The 26,495-nt window shown below is 38.6% G+C and overlaps 1 protein-coding gene across 5 annotated transcripts in view; it reads left to right on the top strand.

Annotated features, from left to right (window-relative positions):
* LOC126426925 (zinc finger protein ZFP2-like) overlaps positions 1 to 26,495 on the top strand; it is a 211,505-nt gene that overhangs the window by 96,758 nt on the left and 88,252 nt on the right. For 3 of the 5 annotated variants that reach the window (XM_050089032.1, XM_050089030.1, XM_050089029.1), the window contains exons 5-6: positions 11,057 to 11,128; positions 20,533 to 20,570. In XM_050089032.1, the coding sequence (XP_049944989.1) occupies positions 11,057 to 11,128; positions 20,533 to 20,570 (110 nt within the window). Of the gene's footprint in view, positions 1 to 11,056; positions 11,150 to 20,532; positions 20,571 to 26,495 lie in introns of all 5 variants that reach the window. The other 2 variants (XM_050089031.1, XM_050089028.1) reach the window with 1 other exon arrangement.

Here is a 26,495-nt window from a genome sequence, read left to right as displayed (position 1 = left end):
TCTGAAAGCCTCCGTGCGCGCTCTAATCTCTCTAATTTTATATTCGTGATCTCCTCGGGAGGTATAAGTAGGGGGAAGCAATATATTCGATACCTCATCCAGAAACGCACCCTCTCGAAACCTGGCGAGTAAGCTACACCGCAATGCAGAGCTCCTCTCTTGCAGAGTGTGCCACTTGATTTTGTTAAACATCTCTGTAACGCTATCATGGTTACCAAATAACTCTGTGACGAAACGCGCCGCTCTTCTTTGGATCTTCTCTATCTCCTCTATCAACCCGATCTGGTACGAATCCCACACTGATAAGCAATACTCAAGTATAGGTCGAACGAGTGTTTTGTAAGCCACCTCCTTTGTTGATGGACTACATTTTCTAAGGACTCTCCCAATGAATCTCAACCTGGTACCTGCCTTACCAACAATTAATTTTATATGATCATTCCACTTCAAATCGTTCCGCACGCATACTCCCAGATATGTTACAGAAGTAACTGCTACCAGTGTTTGTTCCGCTATCATATAATCATACAATAAAGGATCCTTCTTTCTATGTATTCGCAATACATTACATTTGTCTATGTTAAGGGTCAGTTGCCACTCCCTGCACCAAGTGCCTATCCGCTGCAGATCTTCCTGCATTTCGCTACAATTTTCTAATGCTGCAACTTCTCTGTATACTACAGCATCATCAGCGAAAAGCCGCATGGGACTTCAGACACTATCTACTAAGTCATTTATATATATTGTGAAAAGCAATGGTCCCATAACACTCCCCTGTGGCACGCCAGAGGTTACTTTAACGTCTGTAGACGTCTCTCCATTGATAACAACATGCTGTGTTCTGTTTGCTAAAAACTCTTCAATCCAGCCACACAGCTGGTCTGATATTCCGTAGGCTCTTACTTTATCAGGCGACAGTGCGGAACTGTATCGAACGCCTTCCGGACGTCAAGAAAAATAGCATCTACCTGGGAGCCTGTATCTAATATTTTCTGGGTCTCATGAACAAATAAAGCGAGTTGGGTCTCACACGATCGCTGTTTCCGGAATCCATGTTGATTTCTACATAGTAGATTCTGGGTTTCCAAAAACGACATGATACTCGAGCAAAAAACGTGTTCTGAGATTCTACAACAGATCAACGTCAGAGATATAGGTCTATAGTTTTGCGCATCTGCTCGACGACCCTTCTTGAAGACTGGGACTACCTGTGCTCTTTTCCACTCATTTGGAACCTTCCGTTCCTCTAGACACTTGCGGTACACGGCTGTTAGAAGGGGGGCAAGTTCTTTCGCGTACTCTGTGTAGAATCGAATTGGTATCCTGTCAGGTCCAGTGGACTTTCCTCTGTTGAGTGATTCCAGTTGCTTTTCTATTCCTTGGACACTTATTTCGATGTCAGCCATTTTTTGTTTGTGCGAGGATTTAGAGAAGGAACTGCAGTGCGGTCTTCCTCTGTGAAACAGCTTTGGAAAAAGGTGTGTAGTATTTCAGCTTTACGCATGTCATCCTCTGTTTCAATGCCATCATCATCCCGGAGTGTCTGGATATGCTGTTTCGAGCCACTTACTGATTTAACGTAAGACCGGAACTTCCTAGGATTTTCTGTCAAGTCGGTACATAGAATTTTACTTTCGAATTCACTGAACGCTTCACGCATAGCCCTCCTTACGCTATCTTTGACATCGTTTAGCTTCTGTTTGTCTGAGAGGTTTTGGCTGCATTTAAACTTAGAGTGAAGCTCTTTGCTTTCGCAGTAGTTTCCTAACTTTGTTGTTGTACCACAGTGGGTTTTTCCCGTCCCTCACAGTTTTACTTGGCACGTACCTGTCTAAAACGCATTTTACGATTGCCTTGAACTTTTTCCATAAACACTCAACATTGTCAGTGTCGGAATAGAAATTTTCGTTTTGATGTGTTAGGTAGTCTGAAATCTGCCTTCTATTACTCTTGCTAAACAGATAAACTTTCCTCCCTTTTTTTATATTCCTACTAACTTCCATATTCAGGGATGCTGCAACGGCCTTATGATCACTGATTCCCTGTTCTGTACGTACAGAGTCGAAAAGTTCGGGTCTGTTTGTTATCAGTAGGTCCAAGATGTTATCTCCACGAGTCGGTTCTCTGTGTAATTGCTCGAGGTAATTTTCGGATAGTGCACTCAGTATAATGTCACTCAATGCTCTGTCCCTACCACCCATCCTAAACATTTGAGTGTCCCAGTCTATATCTGGTAAATTGAAATCTCCACCTAAGACTATAACATGCTGAGAAAATTTATGTGAAATGTATTCCAAATTTTCTCTCAGTTGTTCTGCCACTAATGCTGCTGAGTCGGGAGGTTGGTAAAAGGACCCAATTATTAACCTACCTTGGTTGTTGAGTGTAACCTCCACCCATAATAATTCACAGGAACTATCCACTTCTATTTCACTACAGGATAAACTAGTTCTAACAGCGACGAACACTCCACCACCGGTTACATGCAATCTATCCTTTCTAAACACCATCTGTACCTTTGTAAAAATTTCGGCAGAACTTATCTCTGGCTTCAACCAGCTTTCTGTACCTATAACGATTTCGGCTTCGGTGCTTTCTATCAGTGCTTGAAGTTCCGGTACTTTACCAACGCAGCTTCGACAGTTTACAATTACAATACTGATTGCTGCTTGGTCCCCGCATGTCCTGACTTTGCCCTGCACCCGTTGAGGCTGCTGCCCTTTCTGTACTTGCCAAAGGCCATCTAACCCAAAAAACCGCCAAGCCCACGCCACACAACCCCTGCTACCTGTGCAGCCGCTTTTTGTGTGTAGTGGACTCCTGACCTATCCAGCAGAACCCGAAACTCCACCACCCTATGGCACAAGTTGAGGAATCTGCAGCCCACACGGTCGCAGAACCGTCTCAGCCTCTGATTCAGACCCTCCACTCGGCTCTTCTATTACCATTATTAGTGAAGTGTTAATGCATGTTGTTGAAAAGAAACAAAACACATTCACGCTTACCCTCCACCTTCCCCTGCCCATGCCATGGGCATATCTTCATACTTGGTCCCCAGTAATTCCTTAACCAAACTGTGGAAGGGTCCATATAATTTTGTGAAATACCCTGCTCTTAATATTTGTAACAGTGCTGTTAAGAGAGTGGGAAATTTCCTTCTCACCATTTTGCAGGCTTATTAAGGAGTGAAGTGTATGAACGCAATCCTGCAACTTACTTTGCATTGTGCTTCTACTCAACACATCTCGCTCTTCACATACCCACACACCCCGGTACATAATTTATATGTTAATATTACTGTATTGCACTTAAATGTGGTACAAAACTTTAATATTTGATTTTAACCAATTTCATTTAAAGTTACAAATTAATTATATACCGTTAAAACTGCTTTTTTCCATCCTCTGCAATAGTATCAATATAAACCCATACATGTGGTAACAGCATCACCTGGCAAAGGATGACTGTCACACATGCATGGTACATGTAGTATCAGTGAGCATCCTCTATGTGTAGAATGGAGAAGGTGTGTGATCTGAGTTTGACTAAGGGCAGATTGTGATAGCCCAGAGGCTCAGCACGAGTATTTCGGAAAATGTATGACTTGTCAGGTGTTCGATGAGTGCTGCGGCAAAACAAAGGTGAAACAACATCAGGACGTTGTGGAGCTGGGTGACGTCCCCTCATTACAGATGTCATAAGCTAGGCAGATTGGTAAGAGGATGGACAGCAAACTGTGGTAGAACTAACATCAGACTTTAATGCTGGTCAGAGAAAAGGGTGTCTGAATACACAGTGCACATAACAATGTTGATGGACCCCCCACAGCCCACGACTCTTGAACATGCGAATGTTAACATCACATCATCAGCAACAACTACAACTGAAATGGGCAAGTGACCATTGGCACTGAACGTTGGGACAGTGGCAGTGTGTTGCATGGTCTGATGAACCCCCTCATCATGCCAGTGGGAGGGCGCAGATCTGTCGTCTTCCATGGGAACAATTCTTTGTCTTGAAATTCTTACTACAGCTAGAGACAAACTGGTGGCAGCTCCATTATGATCTGGGGATCATTCATGTGGCCATCCATGGATCCAATGGCACTCAGGGCAGAGTGATTGGCAAGGGCTATCATACACTAGTTGCAGACCACATATGCCGCTTCATAAGTAACGTTTCGTGACACCACTGGCATTTTTCAACCAGACAATGCACCATGTCACAAGGCCAAGAGTGTGATGGAGTAGTATGGAGTGGTTAGAGGAACACAGTGGTGAGTCCCAGTTGATGTGCTGGCTCCCTCTCCCCCAACTCGCAAGATCTGAACCCAATCGAATAGTTTTGGAATGTGATTGAACATAGCTTCAGAGCTCATTGGTCACCCCCCCTCCCCAAAAAAAACTCCTTTCAAATACCTACCAAGGCCTCATCGCTTCCAGGGCACAATGCCTTGCTGCTGTTATCCATGCTGAAAGTGGACATACTGTCTATTAGTTAGGTGATTATAATGTTCTGTCTGTTCACTGTATATCTTTGTGTTTTTGGTAATAGTATCTAGCTTTGTAAAACAAGAAGAGCTAGAATCATTACTGTCTAGATGGAGGTGGAATACAGAAAATAAAATAACTAAACCATCTGAGATGTTTTATTACAAAAGACCGATAAAAATAATTGAACTGATATGACTGGGTGATTGGGAATGAGGGTCTCCATAGAATTACTAAAAAGGCACTTACGGAAAACGCTGATGGGAAGGGACAGTGTAATATGATGTGTATATGAAGTCAACAGAGAATAACTTGTGTGATAGTAGACGGAGCTGTAGAGGGCAAAAACTATGGGGTAATACACATTGGAATATGCCAAACAAGTAGTTGAAGATGTTGGATACCATTGCTGCTATGAGATTATGAGACTGGCACTGGACCCCAAGTCATGACAGCCCACGTCAAACCAGTCAGAAGTATCCTCCCCTCTCGTGGACAAAGAATACCAATTTTAATGTTACGTATGTCAAATAGGTACTGTAAATGGAGTGTAGTTAATGTGTGCATTTTGTGTGGTGCATAGTGTATACACATGTAGTACAAAGGCAGCTCAGAACTGGTAGGTAATGTGTGTTTTGAGAACTATATGCTATACATCCATCTGCACAGAATTTTGTAAGAACAGTGTGATATAATATTTATTCCAGTATCAGACAACATGACTGTGATGTCTAAATTACAGTTTTGAGCACCAACATATGCTTCCTGACACTTGTTGATACAAGCACTGCATTCACAAACACCTGAACTACAAAACTGGTTTTGCAAACGTCAGATGTTTCTACAATATTGCCTCTGTTGTGGGTTACTGGAGAAAGATAGTTGTATTGGTATCACAAGTACTCCGACACATAATGTAAATTGCCTTGCATAGTTTAACTGTAGAAGCAATTGGAAGTCAGTAGGCAGCAATGTGAACTTTAAATCACATTTATGAGGGCATGTTGAAAAGTAATGCCTCCAAATTTATGTGAAAACTCGTACAGATTTTTGAATAAAGCTTTATAAACATTCTACACCTTTATTCTTCATCTCTACATGTTTGTGTTGCAACAAAGCCACATTGGCAATGAAATCGTTTCTCCCAGTGAGTGATGGGTTCATTGATACTGTCGCTGCAGGTTGTTCAAATTTGTTGATGGAGCCACAGCCTCACCTCTACTTGCACAACTTTATCACTATAAGACTCAATTCTTGAAAGATGTCTGTAAGTGTTGGCCTAGGCAGCTGTCCACTTTGAGCTGAGGTTAGGAGTTCTGTTTGCCTCATTATGAGTATGAACAATTGAATGTTGTGACATTCCTGACGTTGATATAGTGAAAACAATGCACTGGTTTCGTTCTTCTGTGGATTCAATTGAAGACCCATTTCGTGCAGTTACAAACTTGATTAGAGCACACTCTTTCACATGCAATAACATAGTTCCATTACACACTGCAATGTTACACACTACAATTAGAAGCTGCATAATAGTAATGTTGCAACTTGTCAGTGAAATGGGAATTTGACCACGTAATATGCATGATAAGTAATACCTCAATTAATACTGAGGACAGAATTTAAAAAATCGGCAGCATTACTTTTCAATGAGCCTCCATATTACGAGACAATGGGAGAAGTGCAAGGAATTTAACTAACACATTGCTTCAATGTTAATAGATTTTTCCATCACAGGACAATGGTCACACAGAGGTTACACAACAATGTGAGGGAGTGTTGAAATCCAAAGAAGTTAGTGGGTGTAGTGAGGAGATGGACAGGGAAAGAGCAAAGGTACAAATATGAGAGGGAAGATGCCCTGTACATTTAAAATGCGTACTGATTTGGGACAAGATTGTACTTGTCACCATGAATGCTCAACATAATATTTGAGAGATTAATGGAAATAGCAAGGATCCCAACTTGATAGGGCACATGAAATAACAGTGAGGTTTGTAGTCCAAAACGCTAAAAAGCCCGATGTGTTGACTCTGCCCTCAGGAGTGGTGCAAAGTGACCCAGTGCATACTGGAAATTGCATTTACAACCGTAGAGAAATTTTGTTGTGTGGGCACAAACTTACAGCTGGATGTTAAATGAGGTAGCATTAGTCATTCAAAGCTCTGAAACTATGAAAATGATTGTGACTTAACTTAGTATCTACAGCAACACTTAAATTTAGGCTTATAATAGTTACAGGCCCAGGGTTGGTCTATAAACCTAGTTCTTAAGTATTGTAAACACAACTGAGAGAAAATCTGATCTCTATGATGTTTTCTCCGTTCTTAGACAATGATGATATCTCGACAGAAAGAAAAAACAGTGTTGGAAATGACATTGTTGGAAATGACATTGTTGGAAATGACATTGTTGGAAATGACATTGTTGGAAATGACATTGTTGGAAATGACATTGTTGGAAATGACATTGTTGGAAATGACATTGTTGGAAATGACATTGTTGGAAATGACATTGTTGGAAATGACATTGTTGGAAATGACATTGTTGGAAATGACATTGTTGGAAATGACATTGTTGGAAATGACATTGTTGGAAAAGTCTCATACGCCAGAAAATATTCAAACCAGAGCTGTGAGCATCAGAATGTTAACCTGATAAATCCAAACAGAAATAAATAGGCAGGTGATTTAATTAAAAATTTAGGACAAGTCGTTGAGTGGATGGAAGAAACAACACTGTAACTGCAGGCAAACGATATTGAGTAGAAGAGGAAACGTGCTGACTACCCTAGTTCAGCAGTGCCGCAGTGAGATGTCAGTTCGTCTAATTGTGACCCACAGAACTATGTGTTACAATGGCAAAATCAGCAGACTGACCTACATTGTGGATCTTCGATATTGTTTGGAATACAAAGGTTTTTTTTTCAAATATGTTTTCTGCTCCAAAACTCTGTATTGGTTCTTTTGTTGCAAATATCCAGCAAACATCTGCATTTCTCTTATGCATGACGTCAACGAAAATTCGCGTTTATGTTCAGTTTCTGCAACAGACAATGAAAGTTTTACAGGAACTCTACTGGCAAGCAAATTGTAACTTGTCCAAGCAGAATTAGTCTTACTGATGAGTGACGATTGCAACTCGGAGACCTAGAGATACCGAAATGATGCTGCTGTTGGGAGAGAAATGCAACCTCTTTTCCATAGGTATTTAGGTATTTCTAAGGTACTATTAGTGGTTACTCTTAGTGGTTACTCTTAGTGGTTACTCTTAGTGGTTACTCTTAGTGGTTACTCTTAGTGGTTACTGTTAGTGGTTACTCTTAGTGGCCAGTATGTTCTTTGAGAACCAAAGCTTCCCCATTTCATCAACTTTTTGTGAGCCTGTGCGTTTTGTACAAAGCATCACCAAGAGAATATAAGTGTGTCGACTAAGTTGTTCATCTATCTAATAAAAATACTCCCGTTGATTCTGGAGAACTATCTTGTCGATAATTGAAGTTGATGATGCCATTGTTAAAAAGTACATCAGTTTTATCACATCAACCATTTGTTACTCAATTTATGACTTGTGAGTTTAATTTATTGAGGTTCTAATAATTGTACCACAATGGCCTATAGCGATCTTGTCTAAAATCAAAATATCTATTAGCACACCTTGTACCATTCCACATAAATACATATTCTCTGTATGCGTCCCTAAATTGAAGAATGAAATCGTCCAAATTAGGCTTATAATACCACAATTCTTCTAAAACAATAACAGCTGCTGCATAATTAATCTTGTTGCCATAGAATGTTACAGCTAATTCATCAATCCTCTGTTGATTGTTGGGAACAGGGAAAGCCAGGCGTAGGTCGTCCGGATAATTTCGGATATGGTCCCAGTTAGCATAAAAAACTCCAACGCAGACATTAGCTGTAAACAATAAACTTTATTCAGAAAGTAACATTACCTTTCCTCTTACAAAATGTCATATACACTCTATTTCTTACTACATAGTTACATATTTCACTTCGCTTTGAACATTGTCTGACTTCTCAGGTTCATCTCCAGCTATTTGAAGTCCAATATAAAATGGATTAGTACCTTGAAAAAGGCGATTCTTAACTTTACATTCTTTCTCTAGATCTGTCCAGGATTTCACTTTAGATATATCTGCACTAGTTTTGGGTTTAGAATATGTTACGAACTTAAACCTACTCTTCGTAGTATATCTACGCCATGGAACACCTGTAGAACGCTGAGGATTAAGATCAATACTAAACTCATTAGATACAAATATTACCAAGCCACGGTGTTTAGTAACCATTCCAGGTTTATTTTTAACATTAACAGTAACTGGTCACCCTTTGACAATACGCTTCAATATAGAAACATATTGCTGCTACCTGGAACACTCAAATTGATATTGAGCAAGGAACTTTATTTTTTATGTCAGTAATTCCTAGATACTGCTGGACCTCTTTATTCAGTCTGTACTGTACCATAAGAAGTGAATGCAACAAGTATCATTCTGGCTTGATCTAGCTGGATAATTACTTGAATCAATATATGCTAGACATCACTAGGAGTGACATTGTGATTCGAGTACACTAAAATAGGGTGAATACGGTTACGCATCAGAGCAACAGATATGAACACCAGAGCAATGATAGGCAAAGTTATTACTACAGTCGTCCGAGGTATATACCCATAAACTGACGATACAAATTTTCAGCAAAGTGTTACTGAAATGTAAATATCGTCGTGCTTTACTTCATCAAAAATCAGCGTATCTTGTTTTTATTCGTTCTTTCCGAAAATAGTTATTAATTGTTCTAAAGCCTCTTTGTTAATTTCACACGAACATTTGAAATCATTTAATTTTGGAGATTTTTCAGAAGGTTGTTGCAACAATGCGTGCTTCAGTGTCTATATTCTTTGAGCTGTTAATGTTCAAGAGCCCGGTATCGAGAATGAATTAATTGTCACATCACATACTGTATTCTTTTTTTCTTTTTAATTGGTATTTCTTTAACATAGTGGCAAATATGATTTTCTGTTTTTACTGAGTTTACAATGATCTAGGACATTTGACTGAGCCATTTTATGGTTTTCATCTAAGACTTGCTTTTGGAAGAGATTTATTTCGTCATTTGCTGTCCTTAATTTATCACGTAATTGGACAGTTTCCAGTTCCTGGTACATCAACATCGTTTTAATGTGATTACTACTCTGTTGAGTACTGATATGCTCCCTATATTTTCCTCAGCAAAAGCAGCACTGGCAGACATCAAAACTGCAGCTTGTTTACTGTCTTCTTTCCACAGCTTCCCTTTAGCGACTGCTTGACGGACAGTTTTCTTTTGTGTAATATTTTCGACAGATACTTCAGTAAATTGGGAAATACACGAGGAACAACTGAGCCGCTATCGTTTTAAGAGACCACCCATGTCTTACAATTACAACTTGTTTACTGATGCTAGGGATTTGTTGTTCCTCGCTAAAATGAGAATAACATACAAAACAACTCTTGAGTCAGATTGTCTTTCTGGGGAATTGCTGTCAACCATTTTGAAATTATACTTTAGTTTTTGGAGACCTACAAAATATTTACCCTTAGTTTCTCTTCAGCCATATCGGTTCACTGGATCGAAAAACGTGGATATGTTTTGTTCGTTTTCTTCTGTAATTACCAGTAACTACAACTCTCAGCACCTCTTTATAACCACAGCCTTCAACTCTGAACCATTCACTCACAAGTCCTAAACAAACTCTCAAAATAAATCGGGGCAGAAGCAACAAACGCCATCCCATTACATGTCAACTTGAGTCTCAAGTGACAGTTCTGCTCGTAGTTCTTGGGTATATGAAGATGGTACCTGTTGTTTCTGACATTTCCAAAAGAACAGATACCATCTTCAAGGCTCACTGGCCATTTGACCATCTTCTTCTATGCGGATGCACAAACAGTGCCTGAACTCTTTCGGGAATCGGCAAAAAGCTGCGAGTAATGAGTATAATGGGCAGGAGCAGTATGAGTATAGTGCGGGACAATAGGTTGGGAATGTGGGTCTCACGGTAGGCATGCCAGAGATAAGTAGATAAATCCCTGCAGTTGCACTATCCTCCGTGTCCTCAGTGGCTCAGATGGATAGAGCATCTGCCATGTATGCAGGAGATCCCAGGTTCGAGTCCCAGTTGGGGCACTTATTTTGGACTGTCCCTATTGATTTATATCAATGCCTGTATGCAGCTAGGGATATTCATTTCATTGTAGTTCTCAGGCTCGCCACCTCTCCTGTCCAACTACGTTAATGCACAGCGAGTAAGCACACTCTCTCTTCTTCTTGCTATGGGCAAAGTGTGAGGTTCCCAAATGAAGGATAAGGGTCAGTAAGCACCATGGAGTACGCTATGTACTGACTGATTATGTGTAAAATTAGTGCAGTATAGCAGAGTGTGAAATTATGGTGATACATGTTGGCAGAATAACTGCTATATTCATCAAAAAGAAATATTGGGAGCCATGTCATAAGTACAGAAGGGGACAAGTAGTTTTAACTGAGACTTTTTCTCTCTTTCAGTGTCTTGAAGATAATTTGGTAATCTCTTGGCCAAATGATTTTATCAAGGAGGATCCTGAACTAAATTTGGAGGTGGGTGGAACTGAGAATACTGTAAGCACTCCCATCTCTGATTTATTGCATGTATAGTGATAAAAATGTATTTGTGTAATTGATGTAAGAAATGCATTACTGTGGAACAGGCACAGATTGTGAGTTTTCTTGACCTAAGTGCAATTAATAACTTTACAGTACTCTTGTGATATTCCACTTGATGTGGATTAGCAACTGTTATTTGCTTATTGTTCTGAATAGAATCCAAACGGAATTTGTAACAATATGTTTAACCATACTTTCTGTGACCCTTCTGGATGTTAAACAGTTCGTATAAGTTTAAACCATGAGAGTGTAGATCATTTGGAAAAATATTCCTCCTTCCAGTAACTTATGATTAACGGATTGCAGAACACATTGGACATGGTTTATCTTTTCAGTGAATCATTGATATTTGTCAGTTTGAACTAAAAATTTTCAAAGTTGCCAAAGGTACAAAGTGCGTTACTATTTTTATGTGACAGACCACCCATGATACATTGATCTCAAAATAGTTACAGTATGGCTACCTCAATGGTACGTGCTGAATTACTCACAGATTCGTCAGTCACAGAAAAACTCTTGGACGTATGCAGATAAATCCATATATTACCTCACCATAGAAGTCATAGCAGATCCAAATAAATTATCTTTTTGGCAAAATTTACAGCTTTGATAAGGTCTGCTTGTATGAGGCATAAAACTTAATCCAGTAAAATATAATGTTGTTGTATTAATTTTGTCCATCTTGCATAAGAGAAAGTTGATGGTTAGATTCATAAACTTCTCACAGGAATGAAACCTAACAAACATTTGGGAATATAAGGTAGAGGACTGAAAAACGTAAGCATAGTGCTTAGAGCCATTTGAACCATTTAAACTGAAAAACGTAAATCCGAAGACATACTATGCAAGACATTGTATGGTACATGGCGGTGGGTATGTTCCACCACTATTAGTCATTTCCTTTTCTTTTTTGCTTGCTAGCAGAGTGAGGGAAAAGCAACTGTCTGTTGCCTCCATAAAAGCCCTAATTTCTCGTCTTCTTTTGTGGTCTGTAAATGACCCTCATACACATTGATGCCTGTTGATTGTGCAAGCATACCACTCAAGGAAAAATGCTAGGGACAGCGGATATGGTATACAGGGTGTTACAAAAATGTACAGCCAAACTTTCAGGAAACATTCCTCACACGCAAATAAATAATAGATGTTATGTGGACATGTGTCTGGAAACGCTTAATTTCCATGTTAGAGCTCATTTTAATTTCGTCAGTTATGGAGAGTGCTACGGGAGAATCAGTTGTTTCCATACCATGTACAGCGTGTGCATGCATTATCAGCAGCCGATTGGCCTCCATGGGTACACTTTTCCAAATGGTTCATCCAACAATGTGTCAATCCTCATTTCAGTGTAAATGTTCTCTTTACGGATGAAGCTTCATTCCAACGTGATCAAATTGTAAATTTTCACAATCAACATGTGTGGGCTGACGAGAATCCGCCCGCAATTGTGCAATCACGTCATCAACACAGATTTTCTGTGAACGTTTGGGTAGGCATTGTTGGTGATGTCTTGATTAGGCCCAATGTTCTTCCACCTATGCTCAATGGAGCACGTTATCATGATTTCATACGGGATACTCTACCTGGGCTGCTAGAACATGTGCCTTTACAAGTACAACACAACATGTGGTCCATGCACGATGGAGTTCCTGCACATTTCATTCGAAGTGTTCGTACACTTCTCAACAACAGATTCGGTGACCGATGGATTGGTAGAGGCGGACCAATTCCATGGCCTCCACACTCTCCTGACCTCAACCCTCTTGACTTTCATTTATGGGGGCATTTGAAAGCTCTTGTCTACACAACCCCAGTACCAAATGTAGAGATTCTTTGTATTCTGGACGGCTGTGATACAATACGCCATTCTCCAGGGCTACATCAGCGCATCAGGGAGGGTGGATGCATGTATCCTCGCTAACGGAGGACATTTTGAACATTTCCTGTAACAGAGTGTTTGAAGTCACGCTGGTACGTTCTGTTGCTGTGTGTTTCCATTCCATGATTAATGGGATTTTAAGAGAAGTAATAAAATAAGCTGTAACATGGAAAGTAAGCGTTTCCGGACACATGTCCACATAACATATTTTCTTTCTTTGCGTGTGAGGAATGTTTCCTGAAAGTTTGTTCGTACCTTTTTGTAACACCCTGTATAAAAAAGAGTGAACCTGGCATAACCGGTTCCTGCATCACATTTTCTCTTCCCAAATTAAGCATTTGTTTGTTAGGCTTCATTCCATTGTATATGCATGGTGTAATAACAAATTTCTATGGGGCACAGTCATAGTAGTTTTTGTGTATGGTATTCACTTGGGAGAATGTGTTCAATATTGAAATCAGTTCATTTAGCAGAAGTTTTCCTTTACTGTCACTGCTCTGATATTTTCCCACATTACATCAGTTCACAATAAGAGGTAGATCGACGCCGTGGACTATTAACTTAGCTGTTGGCATTGTGCTTCATAGAATTTTCCATTAGTAAATGTGCCTCTGCATGATTTCCAAGTTGCTGCCTTCATGCTATTGTGTGGATAATCAATCTGGAATGCATAAATTTTAGTTCCATTTTGTCCACTATCTTTACAATCCACAGCGCACAAGAAAAAAGTATTTGTCTATGTTTACAAGTTCGTGATCCATGACTGTATACTGCCCAACAGCAACCTTACATAATTTATCTCCTCCCATTGTTATGACAAAACTCACTATTTATTGGTACACATCTAAACTCTGTCTTCCGCAATATTACCATCACTTCATCCTATTAAACGTTTTCTATTTCAGTATACAGAAACAGGTGATTTCAAAATTAACAAAAGACATAAGATGAAAAAACAGTAAGCATAGAAAAATAAAACTCAGTATGTCTCTGACAGTTATGGAGGATACACAAAGTGTGATGCATTATATTGTAGGCTAATATTAGTATACAAATCAGACCAACAAAGTTTTATTATGTTTCCTTACATTACACGCTGATAAACAGTTACATCAGCAGTGAGCCTCAGATGCCAGTTCCCTAAATTTTCTCAACATTGACTCTCAAAAACATCACCACCTTCCCTCCAAGGATTCCTGTCTGAGTTGCTGAACCATATCCATAACATTTGTGTGCTAATGAAAGCTAATAGTAGCAAATCTAAAAGCATGCCACTGAATTGCTTCAGTGTCTGACTGGTGGGATGTCACATTGTCAGGAATGTGTACATTCCAACAAAAAAATTTTGGGAAACAGGAGTTCAAAAGAGATTATATAAAAATCGTGAGACACAGCTGGGAAAATGAGATGAAAATCACTACCACATAATTTAAATCTGCGAAGAAGCTACAAAAATGGAATTTTCTGAACTCCGCTTTGTGTGTGTTTCAGATAGACTCTGGTGTTATAGCCAATAAGGATATAAAAATAGGCAGTGTAAGAGCAAGAAAGGAATTTTTTAGTCATTTCAACGTCTCTTGCATATAAAGATTAGATTTCAACCTGTCGGAAAAGAAAGACATATGAATAAATCAGTCATCATTAATCCATTAACACTCATATTATGAGTAAGAAATTGTTCATTCATATACCATAAATTGTAAGAAACTTGCAGACATATTGAAAACCATTATGAGATTATGCTAACCACAAAAGAGGAGAGAACACAGGTAGTGGAACATTGTCTATGATCATGGTCCAGTAGATGTGAGGGAACAAGCATTGAAAGTTTTAAATAGTAACAAACCCTAGAAAATGGCAGGAATTCTTGAAAGTATAGAAAATAATGTTCAAGGCTATAAAAAAGAATGTAAACTGGTCACGTGAAACCAACATAAAAATAACAATTTTAGTCTATGGCTTTCACTCAGTTCTTGACTGTGTGCCTCTGAAAGAACAACTAGATTTTGGAGGCGAAACAATTCAGATTAAAAATCATCTGTTGAGGAACTGAAGGAAATCAGTACTTTGGAAAATAAGTCATCAGCAGAAACAGAAACTCATAGCAGAAGTATGCGGATACGGATACTGAGCAACAGTAATCTGACAGAAGCAACTGACAGAATTATGTTAAACATTTGTAAAATTGAAAAAATTACTGAAGAGTGGAAATGTGCATTAATTGTTCCTCTTCATAAAAATGACATAAAACCAGTCTGAATAATTGCAGGGAATTTCACAGCATCCTGTTATGTCCAAAATTCTTGAAAAAGTCCTGCGAAGTCAACTGGATGAACATCTAGGCCCATTAATAGTTTAATATAAGGCACGATTTTGCAAAGGGTAATCGTGTAGAGAACAGATATGGGAACCAAAGTCAATTTTTTAAAGATGATGATGTGTAAATACTGTGACAACTTCTGACAAGTGTCAGAAAGGCTTATGATTTGATAGAAAAAAATATTGATTCAGTACTTCAACGGAATTCAAAATTGACAGGAAAATAGTGGCAATTATCCAACAGACATTAATAGGTATAACTTCAAATGTTAAATTGATTGGAGAAATTTCAGAAGCATTTGAAATGCACAACAGCGTGCAGCCAGAGATCCACAATCCCCTCCAATTTAAAATAATTCTGAAAAAAGTTATGTAGCCATAGGGAAGGAGATGAGGGAATCCAAATTGAAATTAAAAAAGAGCAGAGAACCAACCTGAGGTGTATGGCTCTTATAGACACTCACATTTCTAAGAAACCGTAAAGAAGCCAAACTTGTCCTGGAGAAGCTTCATAAAATGTCACAGAAAACTGGTCTACAAATCATCTGTGAGAAAACCCAGTAATTGACAGGAAGCCTGCAGATAATCTCTCCACTATAACTTGGTATGAGGAAGTGTCACAAGACATATAAATTAAATATCCAGGAGAGATAATCCAATCAGCATTTATTTATTTATTTATTTATGTTAGTCCGATGAGGGCCATCAGGTTCTCTTCTGCACTGGACCAGGGTTTCACACATACATCATAGTTACCTAAGAAACAACAGTTATAATATGACAAATAGTATTAAAATGATTTGAGTGTCATAAGTGGCAATGTGAGTAAGTAATACTATGAACTAATAAAGTTAATAATGACATTACTAGTAGAATTACAACTGCTGCCACAAATGGTGGTGGTGGTAACAGTAGTAATGACAACAATAATAGTGACAGGTATAAAAAGGATTTATAAATGTACAAGATAGTTTTCAGATATAGTGAGTCCCGTGGAAAGGAAATTTAAGAAGTCTTCACCAGCTAGGAATTCTGGGAAAAAAGGAAGATCTGGGTGGAGCATCATTATATGCTCACATTTCAGTTCAAAGAGCTATTTAAAAGCAGCCAAACGTGGATACTTCAGGACATTTGTAGAGTACACACATATGTGACTTTCTGTTAATGGATGTAATCTACATGAACATATTCCTCTTGTTTATCTTCATGATTGTTGGATGTGTGTAGCACATTATGTGATAAATCAAGAGTATGCATATGCTGCTAGTCCACCCAGTTGTCAGTTACACCTGTTGTATCCTGAAAAGATGTAGTCTTCTCAATTTACGCAACTTGTGGACATACTTGGTTCGAGCCACATCTCTGAAAGAAGTATCAGATGTATGTCCATGTCTTGAAATACGTGACACTTAATTATGATGAGGTGGCAGTGATCGAACATTTGCGAGTGCAGTAGGATGTTCAGTGCATTTGGCTACTAGGCATTTGAAGGTGCTAGATAGTAGCGACTTTAGGCTGGTGAGGTTGGGAGAACAAGGAATACCAGAGTGCATTGTGGTGGCGGAGCAAGGTTCCTTGACGTGAAAGTGGGAGATATCTCCAGGAGGAGGGAGGTTTTGCGGCCAAGGCCAGCAGGCTTTGCACTGGTCAGTGAATGGTCAGCTGAAGACAGGAGGAGAAAGTTCCTGAACAGAGCTAGAACAGTCTCTGCACAACAATACTGAAAGCAAGGTAAATGGAATGAAAGCAGTCTGTCTTACTATTGATGCTAATGATGAGTAACCACAGTAATATGATGATAAATTATTAAAGTAGAAATAAGACTGTAATTTATCATCTGAATCAGAGTCTTGTGAACATATTGAAGTAATAGTGAATTAATTAATAGTATTGGTCTTGGAGGTATGAGAATTGAGCAGAAAATTTGTACTAAAAGTAAACATAGACAAACAGAGAATAATAAGAGGGGAAACTGTTTTAAGTATAATATTAGTAAAATAAATTGTTTCTTTGCAAAATAGACATGAAAGTAAACACACAAAATTAGAGGCAACAAGAGTTGAAATTTTTTTTAGCTTCAAACGTCCTGTCTGCATTGCAGACTGATCATTCCTATTTTCGGTCTTCACCATCATCCTGCCTTCATTTGTCCACAAGTTTTGCAGCTGAAATCTTGAGATCACACTGTTCAAAATCTTCAGTCTTTCAAACGTGTGATCCTCCCTTATTGTCAAACATAACTTCAGGAGTTTCTTGCTCAAAAGCTTGTCAACTGATGTGGAGTTGTCATAACAAAAAATCTATTTTAGTCAATGCGAAAGTACTGCTGGAGTAACTCTTTACTGTAGAAAATACTGTGATTCATGGTCAAGCAAAAATGACTGACTGAGAAAATTCTCAGGAAAATATTTGGGCCAGTTTTCTGTGAACGAATTTGGATAAAGAGGCCCTTTAGAGAGATCCATAGATAGACAGAAACAATAACGGACAGCTATAGATAAAAAGGGATAAAATTCTGTGGACACATCACAGGATGACTGACGACAGGCTCACAAGGCAGATCTTCGAGGTAGCAAGCACTAGCAAAAACAGTTCAAAATGGATCATAGGTACAGAAGAAGTTGGACTCTCACAAGATGACAATAAATCGAAAAAGAGTCCAGAAAGACCATGAAACATACTTAAACAGCGACACATGGAAAACAGAAATGGATATAAATATTCGGAAGACCACCGATGACATACACTGTGTGATCAAAAGTATCCAGGCACCTGGCTGAAAATGGCTTGAAAGTTCGTGGCGCCCTCCACCCGTAATGCTGGAATTGAATATGGCATTGGTCCACCCTTATCCTTGGTGACAGCTTCCACTCTTGCAGACATATGTTCAATCAGGTGCTGGAATGTTTCTTGGGGAATGGCAACCGATTCTTAACTCGTGTTGGCACTGAGGAGAGGAATCGATGTCGGTCGGTGATGCCTGGCATTAAGTCAGCATTCCAAAACATCCCAAAACTATTCTAAAGAATTCACGTCATGTCTCTATGCATGCCAGTCCATTACAGGTTTGTTATGGTCGTGTAGCCACTCTGCCACAGGCCATGCGTTATGAACAGGTGTGTCCGATCGTGTTGAAAGCTGCAATTGCCATCCCCAAATTGCTCTTAAACAGTGGGAAGCAAGAAGGTGCTTAAAACATCAATGTAGGCCTGTGCTGTGATAGCGCCATGTAAAACACGGGATGCAAGCCCCCTCCATGAAAAACATTATGACACCATAACACCAGAACCACCTCCGAATTTTACTGTTGGCACTACACACACTGGCAGATGATGTTCACCAGGTATTTGCCACACACACACACACACACACACACACACACACACACACACACACCCATCAGGTAACCACATTGTGTACCTTGATTCTTCACTTCACACAACGATTTTATACTGTTCAATCGTCCAATGTTTTCGCTCCTTACATCAAGCGAGGCGTCATTTGGAATTTTCCTGCGTCATGTGTGGCTTATGAGCAGCTGCTCGATGGTGAAGTATAGGTTTTCTCACCTCCCATCTAACAGTCGTAATACCTGCAGTGAATAATGATGAAGTCTGGAATTCCTGTGTGATGGTCTGTATAGATGTTGCCTGTTATACATTACGAACCTCTTCAAGTGTCAGCAGTTTGTCAGTCAACAAACGAGGTTGCCCTGTATGCTTCTGTGTTGTATGTGTCCCTTCACGTTTCCACTTCACTATCACATCAGAAACAGTGGACCTAGGTACGTTTAGGAGTGTGGAAATCTGGCAAAGAGACATACAACACAAGTGATACCCAATCACCTGACCAAGTTCGAAGCGCATGGGTTCCGCGGAGTGCCCCATTATGATCTCTCATGATGTCTAATGACTACTGAGTTCGCTGATATGGAGTACCTGGCAGTAGGTAGCAGCACAATGCACCTAACAGGAAAAACCTGTGTTTTTGGGGGTGTTTGGATACTTTTGATCACATTGTGTATGTAAAGAAATTGAGAAGGATATAGGAGTAAGAAGAAAATTTTAAATTTAGACACTATCTCTTATAAGTTAATGTATGGGATGACGATGACGATGATGATGATGATGACGATGCAATCTGGAAACATCGCCCGTAATTATCAGTGTGAGGAAATTAGAGGTATCCGACTGTCAGTACCCTTATCTTTGTTATTACTCATTTTCAGTGCAGTTGTTATTTTTGAGAAAAATTACCTGATTTAGTTACCTTAATTCAACTTGCTGTCAGAGATGACTCAGTCTTTACTGTTAATGTGAAATAGTTTGTTTAATCTGACATGTTTCGCATTAGGTGATCATCTCTGGGTTTGATGACTGAATCTTTTGATTATCCTTGATCTTAATGGTCTTCTGCTAGACTCGAGTAACACTTATTTTAGTGCTATTGTAGTTGTCCACATGCTCATTGATTCTTCATATGTATTCATTGTATGTATGAAAGCCTATTCATTCATTTGAAGAGCACACTGTCCTCACGTTAACCATGTTGTTTATTTCCTATTTATGATAATACACGAATCTTTGTCATTTATATGCCTATAAAATAACAGCACTTCATGTAATAATTCCTATCACTTTCATGTCATGCTGTACTCCTTAATTTCCTCTGTGGATGAAACTGATGTGATATGGCATAATATTCAGTGCAACAGTTGTGAAGAAAATACATTCAATACCAGTTCAGATAGAACTTTTTTCTGTTCTTTTCTTTACCTGTTTCATCAATAAAAATTTGACGATTTTTTACATTTTTCTCTGGTACTTCACCTTACTGTATGTGCATGGCAGGTGAATGATGTTTCACGCTTTTAATTTGAAGTATCAAGTTGGAAATTTGTTTTCAAATAAATCAGTGTCTTTATAATTATTTACAAAGCTAAAAGCAAAGTGCTGAAATGAAGTGTTAATTTTTACTTGTAATTTTCCTCAATAACTGCTGCAGTTATGTTGTGTCTCTTTGATAATAATATTTCCAACTATTGTTTGGAACAATCAGATGGTAGTGGGTGTTAATACAATTTTATTTATTTACTGTTTCATCAATTTTAAATCGCCAATAATTCTTTGTATTGTTTCAGGTGGCAGCCTCAATAAGAAATGCATCTGATAGTTTAAGGTACGTTTTTTATTATTCACTGCAGAATTTTTTGAGCAGTATAAATTTTTAGTTACTCAAAGTGAAAGAAAAATAACCCCTATGGACCAAAATACCAGAAGTTATTTTTAAAAAGTTCTGTTTTTGGAGTTCTATTTTTCTGTATATTAACCATTTGCTGTATATACATACAGTATATACAGACTACAGCAATATTATGCATATTATCAGAGAAAACGCTACTATATCAACTGTTCTATTATTGCAGAAGATTAAAAAGGAGCTTTACGATATTACAATGTACATCAGTCCAACTTATAACATTGGTTTGCAGTAACAACATAAACAACAAAAATGAAAACTAAAGCCCTTACATTAGATACTGTACTGTATCCTGAAAAATTATACACTCAAATAATGTTCTAAATCTAGTATACTGTGTTGTCACAGAGAGGAACAAAAATTCCAGAAAAATTGCACTTGCAGATAATTTTCTAATGGCAAACATTCAACACATTGTGCTGCCACAGAAAGAAACAAAAATGCTTGCTAACTAGATGGCCAGCTGTAAGAACGTCTGTAAAACTAATGATCTGTTCAGATGTTGCAGCAAAACTTTCTAAAGTGTCCAAGGCATTTAACACTTCATGGTGGGTAGGCAAAATGGTCTTGTCCTCCTCACATTCGTCTGATGTATTTTACACCTCAGACAGAAATGTTTGTACACCAGATTCAGGATTTTAAATGTCTTGCAAAATTTTCCATTGTCAGGTGACGTGATATTGTTGTCACCATCTAACTTGCCAACATAATGTCTCCAGGAATTGCTAAAACAGTTCTGTAAGTTTTATGAGTAAACTGATGGAACTGATTCCCAGCTTGTATTGCATCCAATGCTTCCATCTCGTTTTCAGCAATAAGGATAGCACAAATGGCTTGTGATACAATGTCTTCATAGCAATAGTAATGCCTTGATTCAAAGGCAGAAGGGAACTTAACATATTTGGCAGTAAAAAGTGAACATTTAAATTAGTTAATATTAAAACAAAAAAGCCATTTATCATTAACTGTCAATCCAAGCTTTCCAATAATGAGAGTAGATGCAAGGTAAAGCATTAATTTCATGTTCTTAAAACATATCAGTTTCTCAGAATTACTGGTCACCCAAGATTGTTGTTCATCTATGTTGTATGAATTACAGACAAGTACAAAAGTTAAAAACAATGTTTACAGCTGGCCCCCACCATGCCACATGTCATCTTTTATTTTGTGGGTTTGACTTGGTAGAAGTTGTAAAGAAATCCTAGTTTTGCCTCCATTGCTGGCGTAATATATAGCAAACTTTTCTCTCACTAGGTCCAATTCATGCAATCAATACTTGCCCCTTCTTCATCAACTTTATTCATTTCATTTCCAATCACTTAGCAGGAAATTAGGCTTTTATTTTGGAACTTACACAGTCAATAAGCAAAACACCTGATGTCTGTTTTGAATGTCTAAATTTTTTTCTACAGTCTCATTTGTTGTTGATTGAATTATAGTTCCACTTAAAGATACATTGGAAGTGCACATATAGCTTGAACCATTTAAAAGTAAATGTTCAGCATCTTCATGCATAACACTGTGAAATCACTTTGATTTGCACCTGGAACCCAGTGCAGCAGAATTAAGAACTTTTCATTTACATAGTGTGGATAATCTAAATTTGCTGAGTCTAAGCTTCCTGCCTGTTGTGCTGTTTTTCAATACACCATGTTCTGCTTCCTGACGAATATTCAGTTTCTATTGCTGATCTAAGCTTTGTCATTCCTATGGCATGACAACCCTTTCACTGCTTGGAACTCAATGTTACTAATAGTGGCCCTGTTTAAAGAACATAAAAGCACATTTCAACATGGAATTGCACTTGTTGATGGAATCTAGTTTTCCACACCGTTGGTGTCACAATTGTTTTCCTTGTTGATGGCGATTGTTGAGCAATGATATGCATAAAGGTCAGCTAGAGAAACATTAGGAAAAGGGAAAAACGTTGACAATTCAGGTTTAATGAAAAATGCAATGATGCAACAGACCAAAAAAAGTTAGTAATTCATGCTGACTGAAATTTGTTAACCATTAAAACATTGTATAATATCAAGAACATCACTGCCAGTACAGATATTTTGCTGGTGTTAACCAAGTGTTCACCTTGAGTGAGTTTATTATTATTGATAAGTAAAAATATTACAGAGAAGTAAGGATATTAACACATTCTATACACCAGCTAGTTTGTGTATTGGTTCCTTAATAAAAACAGTGTACTTCTTTTATGAAAAAGAATCAAACCAAAGTGCAGGTGAAGTGTCAGCAGCTGTATAGTGCTAACTATTCTAATTGAATATGACATGGAAGTCATAGAAATTCAATGTGATGGGTACAAGCTAATGTCCTACCATGTAGAATGAGTAAGAGGAAAGGGTGAGTGGTTATATACCCAAAAACTGGAGTCAAGTTTCAGCCCCTTCAGATTAATGAATGTTGGGGTGAACAGCTCTTTGAATACTGTGTCAGCAATGTGGATTGGGAAACATAAGCTTGTTGTATTGACAGTTTACAGGCCACCATCATGGTCTTAAATTTCAGCAGCTGCTGTAGTCAGCGTTAGTAAGGCCATGAAGACTTAACTGGTGAGTCATCTTTTGTGACTTGAGAAGCTACAACAAAGGATGCCTAGAATTACCAATGTCTGAATTTGGGAAATCTCACACAGTACAATTCCCCAAAAGGGCTTAATGCACACATTGCAAACTTGGCTGATTTGGGAGCAAAACTGACAGTGATTTATCTGGCAATGACAGTAAAATGAATACTGATCAGTTGTGCTTCGATCATAGAAGGAAAGTTTTGTCACCACAGAACTAGAGTGAAATTACAGGACAAATGTTATCAATTGTGTTAATAATTTTCCTAATATTCTTATTCTCTAAAAAAACCATGATACAGAATGGAAGTAAGAGCAAGGGAAGAATAACTCCTTGGACTTAAGTATCTTGTGCAAGGTGGACAGAGCTCTAACTACTTCAGAAGACAACAAACTGTGCATAGTGAAATATTCTGCTGTACTGTCTGTAATGCACTATCAGATCTTCCTTTGTGTTCAGTAAAGCTCTTTTTTCCTGGCACAAGATGTTCTCATCCCAAATTGTGGCTGTGCTTTTTTGGTGTTTGAACTGTAGTAGCCACTTGACCTGTTGTATTAGGAAGGCTGGACTCATGAGGTTGCAAAATCATTTTTTGGAAATGATTCAATTCTGCATTTACTGTGTATATCCATGGTAAACATTTACCATTTTTCACCTAGTAAATGCTCACAGATGAGTGTGACCGCTATGTCTAGATCTATATCTGTTCCTTGCAAAGCAATGTGAAGTAATAGATTAATATCCCTGGTTAGACCTATTTGATATGCATCACACACCCTTTAGCAATGTTCTGAGTTGAGTCACACAGTTGTTTTGAAAGCATTGGATTTCTGTGGTATCCCAGCAATGGACTGACTGCTGTACCTACAACTGAACCAGTGTGATGATATCATTGGTATCTTCAAATATTGCTACATTCAAGAATTTATGAGTGTAGTAATAGGGCACTATGTTTCTCCTTTTTGTGAAATTCACTGTTTTTAATCCTAATGGTTGAAGGCTTGCTCCACTTCAAAATTTTATCTAGGTACAAGCTTATATATTCTTTTAAGTTCTTCATAATTGACACAGCTAGTAATTATACGTGCCTGTACAATTATAGATAGTTTTGCCTTTTTATCTGTGTTGCCTATGGAACTGAGTCAACAGTGTTCTTGTTGTTGTGGTCTTCAGTCCTGAGACTGGTTTGATGCGGCTCTCCATGCTACTCTATCCTGTGCAAGCTTCATCATCTCCCAGTACCTACTGCAACCTACATCCTTCTGAATCTGCTTAGTGTATTCATCTCTTGGTCTCCCTCTACGATTTTTACCCTCCACAGTGCCCTCCAATGCTAAATTTGTGATCCCTTGATGCCCGAAAACATGTCCTACCAACCGATCCCGTCTTCTGGTCAAGTTGTGCCACAAAGTTCTCTTCTCCCCAATCCTATTCAATACCTCCTCATTAGTTACGTGATCTACCCACCTTATCTTCAGCATTCTTCTGTAGCACCACATTTCGAAAGCTTCTATTCTCTTCTTGTCCAAACTAGTTATCGTCCATGTTCCACTTCCATACATGCCTACACTCCATACAAATACTTTCAGAAACGACTTCCTGACACTTAAATCTATACTCGATGTTAACAAATTTCTCTTCTTCAGAAACGATTTCCTTGCCATTGCCAGTTTACATTTTATATCCTCTCTACTTCGACCATCCTCAGTTATTTTACTCCCTAAATAGCAAAACTCCTTTACTACTTTAAGTGTCTCATTTCCTAATCTAATTCCCTCAGCATCACCCGACTTAATTTGACTACATTCCATTATCGTCGTTTTGCTTTTGTTGATGTTCATCTTATATCCTCCTTTCAAGACACTGTCCATTCTGTTCAACTGCTCTTCCAAGTCCTTTGCTGTCTCTGACAGAATCACAATGTCATTGGCGAACCTCAAAGTTTTTACTTCTTGTCCATGAATGTTAATACCTACTCCGAATTTTTCTTTTGTTTCCTTTACTGCTTGCTCAATATACAGATTGAATAACATCGGGGAGAGGCTACAACCCTGTCTCAATCCTTTCCCAACCACTGCTTCCCTTTCATGCCCCTCGACTCTTATAACTGCCATCTTGTTTCTGTACAAATTGTAAATCGCCTTTCGCTCCCTGTATTTTACGCCTGCCACCTTCAGAATTTGAAAGAGAGTATTCCAGTTCACGTTATCAAAAGCTTTCTCTAAGTCTACAAATGCTAGCAACGTAGGTTTGCCTTTTCTTAATCTTTCTTCTAAGATAAGTCGTAAGGTCAGTATTGCCTTACGTGTTCCAACATTTCTACGGAATTCAAACTGATCTTCCCCGAGGTGGGCTTCTACCAGGTTTTCCATTCGTCTGTAAGGAATTCGCATTAGTATTTTGCAGCTGTGACTTATTAAACCGATATTTCGGTAATTTTCACTTCTGTCAACACCTGCTTTCTTTGGGATTGGAATTATTATATTCTTCTTGAAGTCTGAGGGTATTTCGCCTGTCTCATACATCGTGCTCACCAGATGGCCTTGGGAGAACCAGTCATGACAAAAGTCTACCATCAGTAGTTCTAATGGAATGTTGTCTACTCCCGGGGCCTTGTTTCGACTCAGGTCTTTCAGTGCTCTGTCAAACTCTTCACGCAGAATCATATCTCCCATTTCATCTTCATCTACATCCTCTTCCATTACCATAACAGTGTCCTCAAGAACATGGCCCCTGTATAGACCACTATACACTACTTCCACCTTTCTACTTTCCCTTCTTTGCTTAGAACTGGGTTCCCATCTGAGCTCTTGATATTCATGCAACTGGTTCTCTTTTATCCAAAGGTCTCTTTAATTTTCCTGTAGGCAGTATCTATCTTACCCCTAGTGAGACAAGCCTCTACATCCTTACATTTGTCCTCTAGCCATCCCTGCTTAGCCATTTTGCATTTCCTGTCGATATCATTTTTTAGACGTTTGTATTCCTTTTTGCCTGCTTCAGTTACTGCATTTTTATTTTTTCTCCTTTCATCAATTAAATTCAATATTTCTTCTGTTACCCAAGGATTTCTATTAGCCCTCGTCTTTTTACCTACTTGATCCTCTGCTGCCTTCACTACTTCATCCCTCAGAGCTACCCATTCTTCTTCTACTGTATTTCTTTCCCCCATGCGTGTCAATTGTTCCCTTATGCTCTCCCTGAAACTCTCTACAACCTCTGGTTCTTTCAGTTTATCCAGGTCCCATCTCCTTAAATTCCCACC

The sequence above is a fragment of the Schistocerca serialis genome, chromosome 11 (genome assembly GCF_023864345.2).
Source record: "Schistocerca serialis cubense isolate TAMUIC-IGC-003099 chromosome 11, iqSchSeri2.2, whole genome shotgun sequence".
Classification (NCBI taxonomy): domain Eukaryota; kingdom Metazoa; phylum Arthropoda; class Insecta; order Orthoptera; family Acrididae; genus Schistocerca; species Schistocerca serialis.
The sequence above is the reverse complement of the archived record's forward strand: the minus strand, read 5'-3'. Positions and strand labels throughout refer to the sequence as shown.